General features: G+C 37.1%; 1 protein-coding gene across 1 annotated transcript in view; it reads right to left on the minus strand.

Moving 5' to 3' along the window:
* Positions 1 to 1,893: 1,893 nt before the first annotated feature.
* Positions 1,894 to 16,572, minus strand: part of iqsec3b (IQ motif and Sec7 domain ArfGEF 3b) — a gene marked incomplete at both ends in the record, with an annotated part of 29,311 nt that continues 14,632 nt past the window's right edge. The window contains 10 exons of the mRNA XM_079825343.1: positions 1,894 to 2,304; positions 5,676 to 5,716; positions 5,932 to 6,021; positions 6,358 to 6,516; positions 8,041 to 8,140; positions 8,228 to 8,353; positions 11,551 to 11,690; positions 12,265 to 12,431; positions 12,547 to 12,669; positions 13,404 to 13,565. Of these exons, the coding sequence (XP_079681469.1) occupies positions 1,894 to 2,304; positions 5,676 to 5,716; positions 5,932 to 6,021; positions 6,358 to 6,516; positions 8,041 to 8,140; positions 8,228 to 8,353; positions 11,551 to 11,690; positions 12,265 to 12,431; positions 12,547 to 12,669; positions 13,404 to 13,565 (1,519 nt within the window). The remainder of the gene's footprint in view (positions 2,305 to 5,675; positions 5,717 to 5,931; positions 6,022 to 6,357; positions 6,517 to 8,040; positions 8,141 to 8,227; positions 8,354 to 11,550; positions 11,691 to 12,264; positions 12,432 to 12,546; positions 12,670 to 13,403; positions 13,566 to 16,572) is intronic.

Here is a 16,572-nt window from a genome sequence, read left to right on the forward strand (position 1 = left end):
TTTTCTAGCAGGTACCACATAGAAGTCGCAGATTAGCAATTTAAATGTGCCTTTTAAAGGACATTAAAATACTTTTGTGGGAAGGCACAAGTCAAAATCCGGGTGTCTGAAAGTGTTAAAGGGTTTATGGAGCTCAGTCAACACCCTTGTTAGGTATGAAGTCCACGGCTCTCAAGATCAAGCGTTTTCTCCACACAGGATGGCAGCGTCCTCAATTTCTCAGCAGCTGAGATTGGGACTCTTGACAGGATAAAAAAAAAACGTCAGTAGATGATGCCAAATACAGACGAAATCTGTAGCTTTTATCTTGGAAGGTGGAATTTATTTAGTGGCCACGTCCTGACCTGAATCTCATCCAAAAACCTTTGGATTCGGGACATTCATAACACAGCTTGAATAATTCACTAAAAGACAGTGATTTTCAGCAATAAAATCATTCATTTTCTGTGAGATTTTTGACATTTGAATGCCAATGTGGATTCACATGATGCGAGAACCACCAATGGGAAAGCAGTTGAGGTCCCTTTGTTAATGTTTAGTTCAGGATGCCTGCAGTGATGTGCTTACAAATTGTTTTTTTGTTGTATCTAAACTAACTCAAGGGGTGTTTTCTCATCTAACCAAGTTACTTTTGCATTTTTCTTTTTCAGAAATGGTGAGATATGATTTATATCCAAATACTGGAATTGGATTTCGTCTGTGGAATTTTGACCAACAGGTAAGACTTTTGAAAGAGAGTGGTGACTTCCTATTTCCATACAAAATATGATGTGAACATAAATATAATTGGAAACATTATTTTATGGTGGTGTCTTTGAACAAATTCACCTTCACAAGCACTCTCTCTATACTACATCCATCTATTGTAGTTCAGGTCACACATGGGTGTTTAAGGAGAAATCAAAATATATAAACACTTCATTTGAATACGGGGACATGGTGAACACACACAAAAAAGATCTGAGAAGAAAACCCTCTTAAAAAAATACTATACATCTACTCACTTTTAAATACACACTTTAAGGCCATGAGGACCCAACAATTCTAAGAATAGCTTCTTTTGAGCGATCAGAGCCGAACAGTTCAGATTGGGTTGCTTGTGCTTTTTTGTGTCTATAAATAAGAGTGTACATGATAGTTTAATTTTAAAGCAATTACCATCATTATTTATTCACCCTCATGTTGCTTTAAATTCGCATGCCGTAATTTTTTCCAAGGAACACAAAAAGAGATTTCCATGCAATGCTAGTTTTGGTTCATTGAAATGAAGCTGAAATAAAATAAAATATAAATATTAAATAAAAAACTTAAAAAGTTTACAAATTAGAGGTGTTGCCTTGCCAAAAAACGGAAGTGCTAAAATTACGAAAACAAAATCAAAAGCTAAATAGAAATAAAAATGATAAAAGCACATAACATAATGACCAAAACTGAAAATATAAAAATAAAACAAATGTAAAATATTAATAAATACTATAATAGTATATAAATAATACTGGACAGTTGACACTTCATAAACTGCAAAATATGTCTTATTTGTTTCCAGTTAAAATGTCTCCTTCTTTCTTTCTTTTTAAAGTTTACAAGTAAATATCACCCAGTGCATCTAAATGTGGCAGTGAAAGTCATTTCAGAATTACGGTGGAGATTTTCAGTGAATACCAAAATTAATTTTGGTTTTGGACACACAAAGTTCACGTATGGCTTCAGAAGACTATAAAGTGCACAAATTGTATAGACTACTTTAATTGTGCTATACATATATGTATATATATGTTAGCAGCATGAGTTTGGAACGACATGTGGGTGATTAAATAAAGACAGAATGTACATTTTAGGTCATCTGTCCCTTTTACAGGAGTAAACTCATGTCTGTGTGCGTGTGCGTGTTATTCAGACTAGGCTGCGTGTCCCGCTGGAGTACCTGCGTTGGCTCAGCAGGTGGCGTGGTGGTGGAGGGGTCGGGGGGCAAAACTGATGCGGGTGATGATAAGGAGGCGGTGGGGGAGGGAGGGGTGGCTGCTGCTGCTTGCCTCTCTCCCGTGACCTGGTGGGCGTGGACACAGCCGATTGGATGAGGCGGTGGGCGGGGTTGTGGCTGAGGAACGCCTCCACGTGGCCACGCCCGGCAGCATCCATGACGATCACCTTAACGATCTGCTGGCACTGGATCAGGGTGTCGGGGGAGATGGTGAGGGTGGAGCCAGGGGTGGGGCTAGGCAGGACGGCCAGGTGTTGCTGAACGCTGGGTGGGGCCAGAGGAGAGCTGAGTTGGTATGTTTGGAGCCTGTTGTGAATTGACACCTAGTTTAGAAACAGCCAGAAGCAGGAAGCGTTATCAGCCTGGCCTGCTGCACTCTCACGGCCCTCTGGTGCAGATCACACGACGAGGCCATGCCACAGAGCATGCAGGCGGCAAAACACGGCACAAAATATGTACATGCAGCGCAGTCGGAGTGGGTGAAAACAGGGCGACTTCCTACTTGAGCTGCTGTGATTTGGATAATTAACTGCTATCTTATGCATTTCCTTTTATTACTGCGCTGCTAATCAGACTGTTATATTTTTATCCGTCTGTAAGCATTAAAGTGGCCCTCGAGGGCCTAGACGCTTGGCAGCAAGGTTTTTTTTTGGCATGCTGGATAATTTGCACCTTGTCTTGACAGACCTTGTTTGCATGTGTATGTGTTATGTACGAGTCATCTCATGAAGGCGCACTCATTTAGTCTCTTTTTAATGAAGTATTTGAATTTTAATCAGTTCCAATGCAGGAGTTATTGAAACTATTGCTGGTGGTGTTTCTGGACGTGCTTTGCAAATCTTAACTTAGTAGTTTCATAAGCAATAACCTTTTCATCCTCTACTATGCAGGTGTCTTTTTTGTAAAGTTAAGGGATAGTTCACCCAAAAATTAAAACTCTGTCATCATTTACTCACCCTCAAGTTGTTCCAAACCTGTATGAATTTCTTTCTTCTGCTGAACACAAAAGATGATATTTTGAAGAATGTCGCTAACATTTAATGGACCCCCCATTGCCTTTCATAGTATTTTTTTCCTACTATGTAAGCCAATGGGGTCCATCAACTGTTTGGTTACCAAGATTCTTCAAAATATCTTATTTTGTGTTCAGCAGGAAAAAAACTTGAAGGTGAGTAAATGATGACAGAGTTAACATTTTTGGGTGAAATATCCATTTACAACATGATATGCAATTTGCAACCCTTTTTAATTCTGCAATCTAATAAACAATACCATTTTAACGTCTTTTATGCTCACCAAGTCTGCATTTATTTGATTAAAAATATAGTAAATACAGTAATATTGTGAAATATTATTACAATTTCAAATAATGGTTTCATTTGAATCTATTTTTTAAAATAGAATTTATTCCTGTGACTGCAAAGCTTTATTTTTAGTATCATTACGCCAGTCTTCAGTGTTGATCCTTGATCCTTCAGAAATCATTCTAATATGCTGATTTGCTGTTCAAGAAACATTTCTTAATATTATCAATTAAGTGGAAACAGATCTCTTTTTTTCAGGACTCGTTGATGAATAGAAAGTAAAAAAAACAGCATTTATTTGAAATAGAAATATTTTGTAACATTATAGATGCATTTACTGTCACTTTAATGAATCCTTGCATGTATTATTATTATTATTATTATTATTATTATTATTATTTAAAGCTGCAGTCCGTAACTTTTTGCGCTCTAGCGGTTAATAAACAGAACTGAATGCGTCTTGCGGAAGAACATTGCAGCCAGAGCTACTTCTCTCTGTTTATGTCTATGGCGAGTCACCCACTGTGCTCCTCCGCCGCGGTTCCTACCAGACCGGTCTGAAATAGTCCCAATACAAACACTTATTATAAGTGTACCATAATGATTCAGGGTAAGACAAAAACATGGTTTGGAAAATGGATTCATGTTGTAAATGCTCATTATATAATTTTTGTAAATCTTGAACACAAAAAAAGTTACGGACAGCAGCTTTAAATCTAATTGACCCCAAACCCTTGGACAAAACAGGATATATATAATGGGAAAAAATAGAACTTTATTTGCACATGGCATTGATGCTATTTTTGAACAAATCTGTTGCATAATATTCATAACATTTTCTTTAAGGTGAAGGATGTATGTGTGAATGCGCTTATCAGTGTGTTTTATTTGAATACACTGTCATCATCATTTCCACTTTTGGACTGGCATAAAGATTTTTAAGTTTAAAGAATTTCACCCCACAACAACAGCAGCTGTATGCAGGATTAAAACACAGCAGTCAGCAAAAGCCCGAGTGAGAGCCCATAGATTACAGATCACAACGAGGGGCAGTTAGGTGGGGGGTGGGGGGTGGGGGGGGGTCGCAGTGCTGCTATTGCTCTGCACGAGTGGAGTGTGATTGCAGTGAAGACACCGAGGGCGGGCGTCTCCATTCTGATTGACAGAGGGGACAGAGTGAGCTCAGGGGTCAAAGGCAAAGGGCAGGGAGTGGGGGGCCGGTGGGGAGGTTATCTCTGATTCTGCAAGGAGATAGTGATGTTAACTATAATACATGCTGTCACCACCTACTACACTACAATGTCCCTAAAATGTTTGGAAACCACCCTAGGTTTAAAAATGTGACAGTATCAGCATCCTCAACATTTTTGGTGTAATGCATTGACTTGCTTTAAAGACAATAATACATTTCTTATGGACTTTTATGGAAGTGTATTGCATCAGCACATTATTATAGCTTCACTGATTGATTGACAGAACAACAGATTTGAAGATGCTTTATAAATAGCTCTAGTATTTTTCTATGCTCTGAATGCATATTTATTTATTTCCATAGTTCCTTATCATTGCAAAGTCATCACTAAAATTATACAGATTTATGCTTATATTATCCAAACCCCCACTTTTCCTATAGGGCAGGGGTGCCCAATCCAATCCGATAGCCGAAATCTGATCAGATTACTTTGGAACAACTGATTTCGTCTATCGGATTGGATCAAATCTTGAAAATGTGTTGTTCAAAAGAAAAAAATGATTCTGAAATCAGATCCAACCTTGGTTTGGATCTGGATCAAATCATCAGTTTGTGTTGTTCAAAACTCTTTAGTAAGATTGGTATACCTCTGATCCCCCCAAAAAAAATCAGTATTATACAGATTCCAGCAGAAGGGTGGATTTCAGGAACAAAAAAATAATAAAAAGTAAAAAAACTGGTCAAAAGAACTGAACCATTCAAAGGTTCTTCGTGAGCAAGTTTCTTGGGTGAACACTACGCAAAACTTTTCAGAGTGAACGCAAAAGCATTGAAGTATTTTTTTCCCCATCTCATATTTCCATCACATGTACCATTTAGGTGCTCAGTAGAGCACTGGTCGTCCAGATTTGGTAATCTGAAAAAGTGTGTATCTGGATCAGGGTGGTCCAATCCAATTTTGCTTTGAAAAACCGGCGCAAAATTAAGATGGATTACCTGATCCAGGATAGCAAAACATGAGATTTCCAAATCCAGATCATTCTGATCCAGATTACATTTTTTGAATAACTGGGCCCAGGAACAGGATTGGGCACCCCTGGCCTAGGGTGTTTCCAAACTTTTGGAGGACACTTTAAATACATGCACACAGAATCTGAACATTTGCGCTGCGCTCACACCACAATATACTGATACAAACCTCTACCGTGTTGCCTCCCGTCTTCTCATAAAAATCATCCCCTGCAAGCCACACAAATACACAAGACATCAAAAACAGGCTTATTGTTGTGTATGAGCATGTGTGTGTGTGTGTGTGTGTGTGTGTGTGTGTGTGTGTGTGTGTGTGTGTGTGTGTGTGTGTGTGTGTGTGTGTGTGTGTGTGTGTGTGTGTGTGTGTGTGTGTGTGTGTGTGTGTGTGTGTGTGTGTGTGTGTGTGTAAATAAGCGTGTGTGTACCTGAAGCAGAACTAGGTCCAGCGTGGATGTCTAGTTGTGTGCCGTTCTTGTTAGTTTGATTTCTCACAACCTGTTGTCTTTCTAGTTCCCCTGAGAACCACATGCATAATTCACTTTAATGATGGCCACAACCATAGCATTCAAACCACAGAGGAATGAAGAGAATTACTTTTTATCCAAGCTAACCTTTAGGTAATGATAATGAATTAAAATGTTAAAATAATGTATAAATTATTAAATATTAAACATCTTTAAATGAGGAAAACATGCACTGTTCTATGACATACAGCATCCCCTACACATACAGCCTATACACAATAATGTACTATACTATAAAGTGTATTAACCTGAAAAAGCACAAACAAAAATGCCTGAAGCAAGTGAGCATAAGTAAATGAACATGCAGTAACACGCAAAGACACTCACACTCAATCCGAATTTGTTCCATCTCTGCCACCTCTGAGATGCTCTCTCTCAGGTCCTCTACAAACTTAAGCAGCTCCTCTGCGCTCTGAGAACAGAAACTCACCACCTGCTTCTTCTCCGACGAGAACGGAGACAATATCGTGATTCCATGAGGGTAATCTGTGATGGAGAAAACACATCATATCACACATCTGATACTGCGAATATTGAGTCAGGTCCTGCCTTGAGGATTTGTGAATTGTCCTGTTTTTATTATTTAAAAAACATGTATCGATCTGAATTAGATTAAAAATGAACAAAATGGTACTTAAAGAAAGATAAAATTGTATTTAATTAAATGTTGGTCATTCTTCAGAAGCAACTGAATAATATAAAAAGTGATATAAAAGGTTATTTATTTATTGTAATGTTATGTGTTAGTAAGTTTATTGTTATTTGTGATTAATAAAAAGCAATACAACAAATTAGCAATATTTTGACATTTTAAAATATTTGATTTAATTTGACCCCCTGTAGTTCTTTCATTCTCAACTATAACTGTATTTTTTTACTATATTTATAAATATTGTAAAATATAAACATATACAATATGGTAACACTTAACAATAGGGCTTCATTAGTTAACATGAACTAATAATGAACTACATTTCTACAGCATTTATTAATCTTTGTTAATGTTCATTTCAGCATTTACTAATACATTATTAAAATTAAATGTTGTAGTTGTTAACAGGTCAAGTCTTGGTTAATTCAGCAAAAGATTGTAATGTATCTGTCCCTAAACATATAAAACATTACATACATACAAACATTAGTTAACGCACTGTGAACTATAACATGAACAAACAATGAACAGCTGTATTTTTATTAACTAACGTTAACAAAGATGAACACATGTATATATGTATTGTTCATGGTAGTTAATTAATTAACTAATGTTAAAGGGTTAGTTCACCCAAAAATGAAAATTCATCCTAGGTGTATATGACATTCTTCTTTCAGACAAATAAAATCGGAGTTATATAAAAAAAAGTCCTGGCTCTTCCAAGCTTTATAATGGCAGTGAAGTCCATAAAAGTGCATCTATCCATCATATATCTGGTCCACATGGCTCCATGGGGTTAATAAAGGCCTTCTGAAGCGAAGCGATGCATTTGTGTAAGAAAAAATTACAAACTTTGTAAAGTAAAATATCTAGTTTCTGCCAGATCGCCTTCCGTATTCAACTTATGGAAAAAGTGTAGTGCCTCTCGCAATTCAAAATGCTTACGCTACGTCTGACGACATTGCACACCAGTTACGCTTTTTTCCGATCTGGCGGAAGCTAGATATTTTACTTTATAAAGGTTTAAATATGGATATTTTTCTTACACAAACGCCTCGCTTTGCTTCAGAAGGCCTTTACTAACCCCCCACGACCATGTGGAGCAGTTATATGATGGATAGATGCACTTTTATGGACTTCAAAAACGAAACGACAATTCACTGCCATTATAAAGCTTGGAAGAACCAGGGCTTTTTTAATATAACTAATAAAGAAGAATGTCATATACATGATTTGAAGGTGAGTAAATCATGGGCTAATTTTTATTTTTGGTCGAACTAACCATTTAACAAATGAAACCTTATTGTAAAGTGTTACCACAATATTTAACTATGTTTTGTGTGTGTTTGTGTTCTTACACTCATTCTCAAACAGATGGAATTGCATTCCTAGTAAGCCCATGGCCTTGCAGAATGTGTATGTCGCAGCACTCTTCTTCTTAGGGCATAGTTTTAGGATCTAACATCGTAAAAAAGAAAGATTTTGTTTATTTTCCGTTGATTTTTTTGTACAATACGAATATGTTTTCATCTGTGTGTCTCTCACCACTATCAGGTCATTGAAGAGGAACACCTCCCTCTGATGTGAAGCCTGTTTCTGCGGTTTATTTACATCGGTGACCTCATAGAGTCGACTGCAGCACACCAGCCTACGGTGAGGAACTGACAGTATCTGAGGAAGAAAGAGAGAGATCAAATATTGGGTGAATTCAATTCAGAAGGTGCAGCTTCCATCAGCACAGGAAATGAAAAGAGGGATTTTTGATGCAGCATGGGCTGAAGAAAGAAATTCATATTTCATACGGAGGTACAATGTTTTGCGGTGCTGTCATACGAAATCTGAAATTACAGCACCAAACTAATGAGCACTTTCAGTCTCAAGTTTCCTGTTTTATAAACTGATTCACGCAGCTGTTAGCATACAGAGGTGGAAAAAATTAATGACCAGAAATGTGAATAATAATGTGAATTTCACTGTTGAATCTGAGCAAAGTTTATTTTTACTTCATCATGTTAATCAAACTCAGACTGGCAAAAAGTTTTCGGGGTCATACAAGTTAAAAAAGAAATTTACATTTCAGATTTAAATTATGAAACCCATGTTGTTTATCTTTCTTTATTCTGTAAGTTCTTATGCAGAACCTGGTTCATTTAAATAAACATAGAATATTTTTATGAAACTGTTCCATTATTAGCGCAAAACAGACAAAGTGACCAGTGTAGTTTGATTATCGAACTAACAACTCTGAGACGTTTCTTTTCATTGAATTAAAATACACAACCAGCATAGTCTGAATCCTGAACGAATTACTCTTATGAGCTGTTTTTTAGTGAATCTAATGCATATACACTGTTAGATCTTACCAGGCTTTTTACAGTAAAATACTGTTCACCGATATTACAGCAAAACACTGGCTATTTTACAGTTATTTACCCTGGAAATTACAGCAAGGGTTAACAGTATATCACAAACACATACATACACATTTTAAAAATATATATAAAATATTTTCCTCAAATATTGATGTTTAATCCAACTTCAGGATAATAAAAAACAAATATTCAAATATACATATACAGTATATATACAGTGCATCCGGAAAGTATTCACAGCACTTCACATTTTGTATTGTTACAGCCTTATTCCAAAATGGATTACATTCATTATTTTCCTCAAAATTCTACAAATAATACCCCATAATGACAAGATGAAAGAAGTTTGTTTGAAATCTTTGCAAATTTATAAAAAAATAAAAAACGGAAAAAAAAAATCACATGTACATAAGTATTCACAGCCTTTGCTCAATACTTGTTGAAGCACCTTTAGCACCAATTACAGCTTCAAGTCTTTTTGAGTATGATGCTACAAGCTTGGCACACCTATTTTTGGGCAGTTTCTCCCATTCTTCTTTGCAGAACCTCTCAAGCTCCATCAGGTTGGATGGGGAGTGTCGGTCAAGTCTGGGCTCTGGCTGGGCCACTCAAGAACATTCACATAGATGTCCCGTAGCCACTCCTTTGTTATCTTGGCTGTGTGCTTAGGGTCATTGTCCTGTTGGAAGATGAACCTTCGCCCCAGTCTGAGGTCCAGAGCGCTCTGGAACAAGATGTCAAGGATGTCTCTGTACATTGCTGCATTCATCTTTCCCTCAATCCTGACTAGTCTCCCAGTTCCTGCCGCTGAAAAACATCCCCACAGCATGATGCTGCCACCACCATGCTTCACTGTGGTATTGGCCAGGTGATGAGCGGTATCTGGTTTCCTCCAGACATGACGCTTGACAATCAGGCCAAAGTACAATCTTTGTTTCAATAGGACCCGAGAATTTTGTTTCTCTTGGTCTGAGAGTTTTTTAGGTGCCTTTTGGCAAACTCCAGATGGGCTGTCATGTGCCTTTTTTTCTTAGAATGTTTTCTTTGCAATTTTGACTTTATAACTCGAAATTGTGACTTTATATCTTGCAATTCTGAGGAAAAAATTGTGTTGTGTTGCTAATATTGTTTTGCTGCCAAAACAGCCCTGACCCATCAAGGCATGGACTCCAAAAATGAAAACCTAATTTTAGAACAGTGCATAGCGCCACTCGACCAGGTGTGCCAAAACCCTTATTATTAACAAACATTAACAAAGATTAATAAATACTGTAGCAAATGTATTGCTTATTAAAAGTTCATGTTAGTTAAAGGTCCCGTTTTTCCTGTGTTTTTGAAGCTTTGATTGTGTTTACAGTGTGCAATATAACATGTGTTCATGTTTCGAATGTAAAAAAACACAGTATTTTTCGATTAATTTATTTATCTGTATACCGCTGTTTTCACTGTCCTAAAAACGGCTTGATGATTTCCTTATTCTATGAAGTCCCTCCTTCAGAAATACGTAACGAGTTCTGATTGTGCCAGCGGTTCCCGTGTTGTGATTCGACAGCAGCTTAGTGCACATTGCCCGGAAAGGTCACGCCTCTTACCATAACGGGGAGATGCATGCGCTCAAAGTACAGCGTCCCTGAAGGCCAAACAAAGGTGATTTGACTCCGAGATGAAAATAACAGCGTCTGGGACATGGCGACAAACACACTCTACAAACGCAACACTTCCTCTTCTCCACGTGGGAGAGCAACAAGACCACGCCCCCTTTTTTGCATATTCTTGTGGGCGGAGGTTAGTCAACAAACTGTTCTACTGACGTAATTAAAGCAGGATGTACAGGGATGTAGTCCAAACCGGCCGTTCGCTGTAGGCTTTGAAAGGGAACTTCTGTTAAATAAAATATCTCGCTTGGCATTGAACTTTGAGCTTTATAATTTTACAGGTATTATTTATGCTCTAACAGCAACATTACACACTAACTAAAGTTTGAAAAATGGGATCACGAAGAACAGGACCTTTAATACATAATACATTAAAACCTTATTGTAAAGTGAAACCCACTTATTTATAAACTTCAATATTTCATACAAAATAATCACAAAATGCAATAGCACAACGTGCTGTCAACATAAAAACATTTACAATATGCCTCCCATCGCTTGAGTTGGAGGGCCACTGACCTGATTAAATACACCTGATCCAGCTAATCAAGGTCTTCAGGCGTACTAGAAACTTTCAAGCAGGTGTTTTGGGGCGAATTGGAGATAAATCTCCGCAGGACGTCGGCCCTCCTCTGCACTAGTATGAGTGATAGTAATGTCAATGTTTGGCTCAGCAAGACCCGCTAATAAATGTAAAGTTGAGAAGGCGGATGTTTGGTCAGCTATCTCACTGTCTCTAATCACCTTTTCAAATCTGTAACAAGTGCAAACCGAACCAAAAGGTGATGCACTTTTCACATTTACATGACCTTTGTGTTTAATTGGTAGAGAACTGACTCACCGTCTTCATTCCAAGAATGCTTTGCTCCACCCTGGTAACATAGGTCACATGGTCCTCGTTGGAGCGCAGCTCCCTCTGCTGAATCCGCTCGTAAATCCCGGCTAACATCTCCCGCGGAATGTCTGCCCCATCGTCTACTCCTGAAGGTGAAATTATTTGTTTATCTATTTATTTTACATTATAATACAAATGCAAAAATATAGTTTAAGGTTGGAAAAAAAGCGTACATAAATGTTCTGGATGGCCTGTGTAATATTAATGAATGTTTGGCTAACAAGGTGCACATCATATAGAACAGCAGAGGTGTCACTGTGTGACTTATTGCTGTTTAAAGTGAGAGTTTATTTGGCTCTTTGGAAAAGTCCTATCATAAACTAGAGCTGGACTAATAGCATGCTCTGATTTCGTTCCAGCCCCCATGTCTTTACATCTCAATTTAAAGAAGAGTTCTCTTATACCGTATGTGTTTGCAGGAAGCAGGCAACAGATCAAAAACTATTTGATCAGAGACCAGGAATCTGTCCAAGACACACACACACCGCCTACACTCCTAGGAGATAACCAAAATGACTCTTTTGATATGAAAAAAGCTAATTTAAACATGGAGATGGAAAGCTGATTAAAATTGGCAAGATTTAAAATCCAATATTCAATCTCTGACCTCAAAACACCAACACACTTCAGTTTTAATTAACAAAGCACACATAAACACACCTCGTAGGTTGCGTATGAAGTCTTCCAGCAGCATCTTGCGCTCTGGTTTTATGTTGGGACTGTACATGTCTGTGTTCAGCAGCACGATGGCAAAGGCCAGGATGAAGATGGTGTCGGGATTATGAAACTGTTGCACCACGTCAGGGTTACACATACAATACCTCTGACTGAAAGAAAGAACAACAGATGACACAGGAATGCACATGGTACAAGCTGTGGATAAAACTGCCATAGTTGTGGGTCTTGGAAATGACTCTTTACTGGTGTGTGTGAGATTCTCACCTGAATGCTTCAATGAGTCTCTCGACTTTTTGAGCTTCTCCTTGCACTCGCACATGAGCCTGAAATTTCCTTAGAGCTTCATCCAGCTCCAGCATAGAAAAATCCATCTCATCCACCACACAGCTGAGAAAGAGAGAGAGAGGCCATGTAAAACTCATAAATGTGCTCCGTTTAAATTAAGAGCCCAATTTATGAAGCTCCAGCACTGTAAGAAATGAAAACGTGCCGTTATTATCTTCAGTGGTTGGTTCTTAAATGATAAGCCCCAATCCTGAATATGCAGTTATATTCATGCGCTGGTTAACATCAGTCAGGTTAATGTCGTCATAATCGTAACGTTTCACTTTCAAAACAAGAAAATAAAATCATAGTTTGTTAATTAATATTATTTATTGACACAATCATTTTAATTTAGATGTGCATTTTTAATGGCAATGACATTTCTGACCTTTTTTGTTATAATCTTGGCAATTCCTTGCATAATTTTATTTATATAGTTTTTGTCTATTTTGTAGATACATTATTCTTCTATTATGTTTATATTGTGAATATTTATTTATTGTTTGTTTGTATCTTTATTTTTATTATCTGTGACTTGTTGTTCTCTCGAATCCTCTTTTATCACCAAGACAAACATACTGTAAACATACTGAACTTGGCAATTAATCTCATTCTGATTCATTTTTTTTCTATTGAACAGTTTTAAATTCAGCTGATTTATTTAATTTATGAGGGCTTATATAGATGTTTTACAAGATTTAGGACTAAATATTTGCTGCCTCAGACAGATCGTCTGCAAAATGACTATGATACATCGAAAGCTATAGTGCATAAAAGTTTCTGAAGACATGACTCACTCTAACACATCTCTGTTGAACTGCCTCTTGCTGTTACCCAGGAACTCTCCAATCATCTGTCGGCTCAAGCCCTTCCTCTGCAACAGGAAGTGAGCCACACCAATGGCTGTGTCTGGAATAAAGCCCCTAGATATCAAGAACTGGATTCCTTTGTCTGGATTTCTGCAGGAAGATCAAGAAAGATGTAGATGAGTACTTTTTTCTTTTTCTAACGAAGCTAGAGCTAACGCTTTATTAATAACTATCATTAAGATAATTAGCTAACATTACATTATGCTATGATATAATATACTTCATGTAAAATTTGTAAATTTATTTATATTTGAATGTAAACTATAAGAAATGTTTCTTGAGCAGCAAATCAGCATATTAGAATGATTTCTGAAGGATCATGTGACACTGAAGACTGGAGTAATAATACGGAAAATTCAGCTTTGCATCACAGGAATAAATAAAATGTTATATTGAAATAATATTTCACAATATTACTGTTTTATCATGTTTTGCCAATGCAGCCTTGGTGAACATAAGAGACTTCTTTCAAAAACATAAAAAAAATACATAATAATTCTGTCTTACAATTCCAAAGTTTTGACCAATAGTGTACATTAATTGTAAAGTATAATTGAATGCTATGTTAAAGCTATTCAACAAAATTCTGCAGATTTCTGCCCAAAATCAGAGAAGAAAATACACAAACCAAATACCTTTATAAAGACTTTTCAAGTAAAGCGATTAGTGAAAGCAAGGAGTGTGAAATGAAAAACCCGAGTGGAGCAGGACATTGCTTCATTATAAATTGATTTAAAGGGGAAAAAATTATTATAATCATACTGATATTTCCTTCACAGTCTCTCTCTTTATTTGTCTGTTTCTTGCTTTATTTAACATCAGACTCCGAGATGACATAACTGTAACATATGCATCATTTCCACCACGCTGAACATCTTCACAGGTCACATGCGACCTTATACTGGCAAACGCACATGCGAACATGCACACGCACGTGCATCACCCCAATCATGCTACGTTGCACTTACTTATTGTAGGTGAAGAAAATAAATTCCAACATACATCTTGAAAGAAACCTTGTAAAAACAACATTGTCCCTTAGTCACACAGCCTGAGTAAAACCTTGCAAGTGTAGATCACCTGGTTACCATAGCAACCGTGGTGCTACTCACGTCAAGCATGTCAAAGTGAATCTGATCTGAGATTTCAATTGAGTGCTGATGCACTCTGAAGCCTCTGAGGATTGGCTTCATTCTCTCGCTCCCTCTGTGTGTGTGTGTGTGTGTGTGTGTGTGTGTGTTTGTCTGAAAGAGCTACACACACAAAATGGAGCAGAGAAAGAGCTTCACAATCACCCCTGAGGGAGTATAATATAGTGTTCTTGAGTATGTGTGCATGTATACATGTGCAAGTGTGTGTGTATTTGTCAGTGTGTATCAGCAGACATAATGAAAATGCACTCGACTCTTTAGGCATGGGCAAACTGACCCGGCAAACAAAAGCTCTTGTGAAATCATATTTTTTATTTACAGCAAATGTACCCGCCAATAAATTCTATTGTTTTTAAATTAGATTTAGTCGGTCTTGACCTTCTGGCTGAAGCGCACATCACTATGACTGTTGCTCATATTTTGGATTCAAGAGTTCACACTTACATATAATTTATAGAGAGTAAATTTGAATGCGTATTTGGCGTGCTGTCCGGGGGGAGGGCTTCGAACTCGGAATTTGGCCCGAACCCAGAGTAGGTACCCCCTTGTGTATGTTAGTGGTGGTGGAGGGATGCTGATAAACTGTCAATGAACAGAGGTAAGACTGCTGCATATACAGTCAAGCCCGAAATTATTCATACCCTTGGTAAATATGACCAAAGAAGGCTGTGAAAATAAATCTGCGTTGTTAATCCTTTTGATCTTTTGTTTTAAAAGTGTATACAATTCTACTTTATTGGGAAAGTAATTTCCATTCTAAATCTTATTGTGAGATTAATGATTTTTACTTTTTAAAATTGTAATATGAAACTTTAATGTTCAATTACTTTTTAGTCTTCTTCAATAATGCTGACCGTTGAGATTGAATACTTTAAGTCTTCTTCTATAATGCCTGAAGTGTTTGTGTAACTTCTATAGAGATAATCTTCCTACAGAATCGCTTCAGATTCCCAGATCCATGTTGGTGCTTCTTGTCTTCAGTTCTTCTTTGGTCATATTTACCAAGGGTTATGAATAATTTCGGGCTTGACTGTATATATATATATATATATATATATATATATATATATATATATATATATATATATATATATATATATATATATATATATATATATATATATATATATATATATATATATATATATATACCTCTTATTGTTGATTGGCTGAGTGCTCTACACTTGTGTCAATTATCTAAACATGCTCCTCCACTCCTAATAAAATATAATTTAGTATTTGTAAAAAATCTGTTTGTTCGTAAGGCCTGTAAACCTTTAAACTGAGACTTTGTCAAGCCAAAATGTAAAGTTTATAATGACAAACTTTGCTTTTCTAGTTAAATATTATAGTTATTTGAATTTCTTCAAATTTAATTTTACTTCTGTAGGCTATATTCAAATCTGCATCCTCAAATTTTGAGATCAGAATATCATGCGTGATATTCAATGTGAGGGTGGGCTCTTTGGACTTGGGTCAGCGTTGCGGTGCTCACGTGAACAGCGTCGGTCAATAATGGTTAACTGCATTGCATCAAACTTCGCATCAATTTTTCTCTCCAGCGTCACCATCTCTCCTTTCAAGCTTTCTGTAATATAATTTTTAACCCTGCCCAGATCCACGCTTTCAATTGCACGCAGCACCGGGTTGTTCACTGTTGAGCAGGCCTCTTCCAGCGAGCGGTCTCGGCTGAACTTTCTCCCTCAGCAACATCCTTCTTCCCTTGTTTCTTCGACAGCATTTAAACAAGCAAATTGCACTTACTGTACGTTTGCTACACTATAAATGCTTCCAGAACGCTAGCGAACTTTATGTTGTTTTGTTTTAATGAAATTTGAGTGAAAGTCAGCGGAGCTACTAAAAACACATCTTACTCCATCCTCGAACCGGAAGTCTCCGCCTGTCAATAATGGGCCAGAGTTCTGACTTAGAACCCAGAAGTGCTG

Source organism: Gobio gobio, assembly GCF_949357685.1.
Source record: "Gobio gobio genome assembly, chromosome: 9".
In the NCBI taxonomy this organism is placed as follows: Eukaryota; Metazoa; Chordata; class Actinopteri; order Cypriniformes; family Gobionidae; genus Gobio; species Gobio gobio.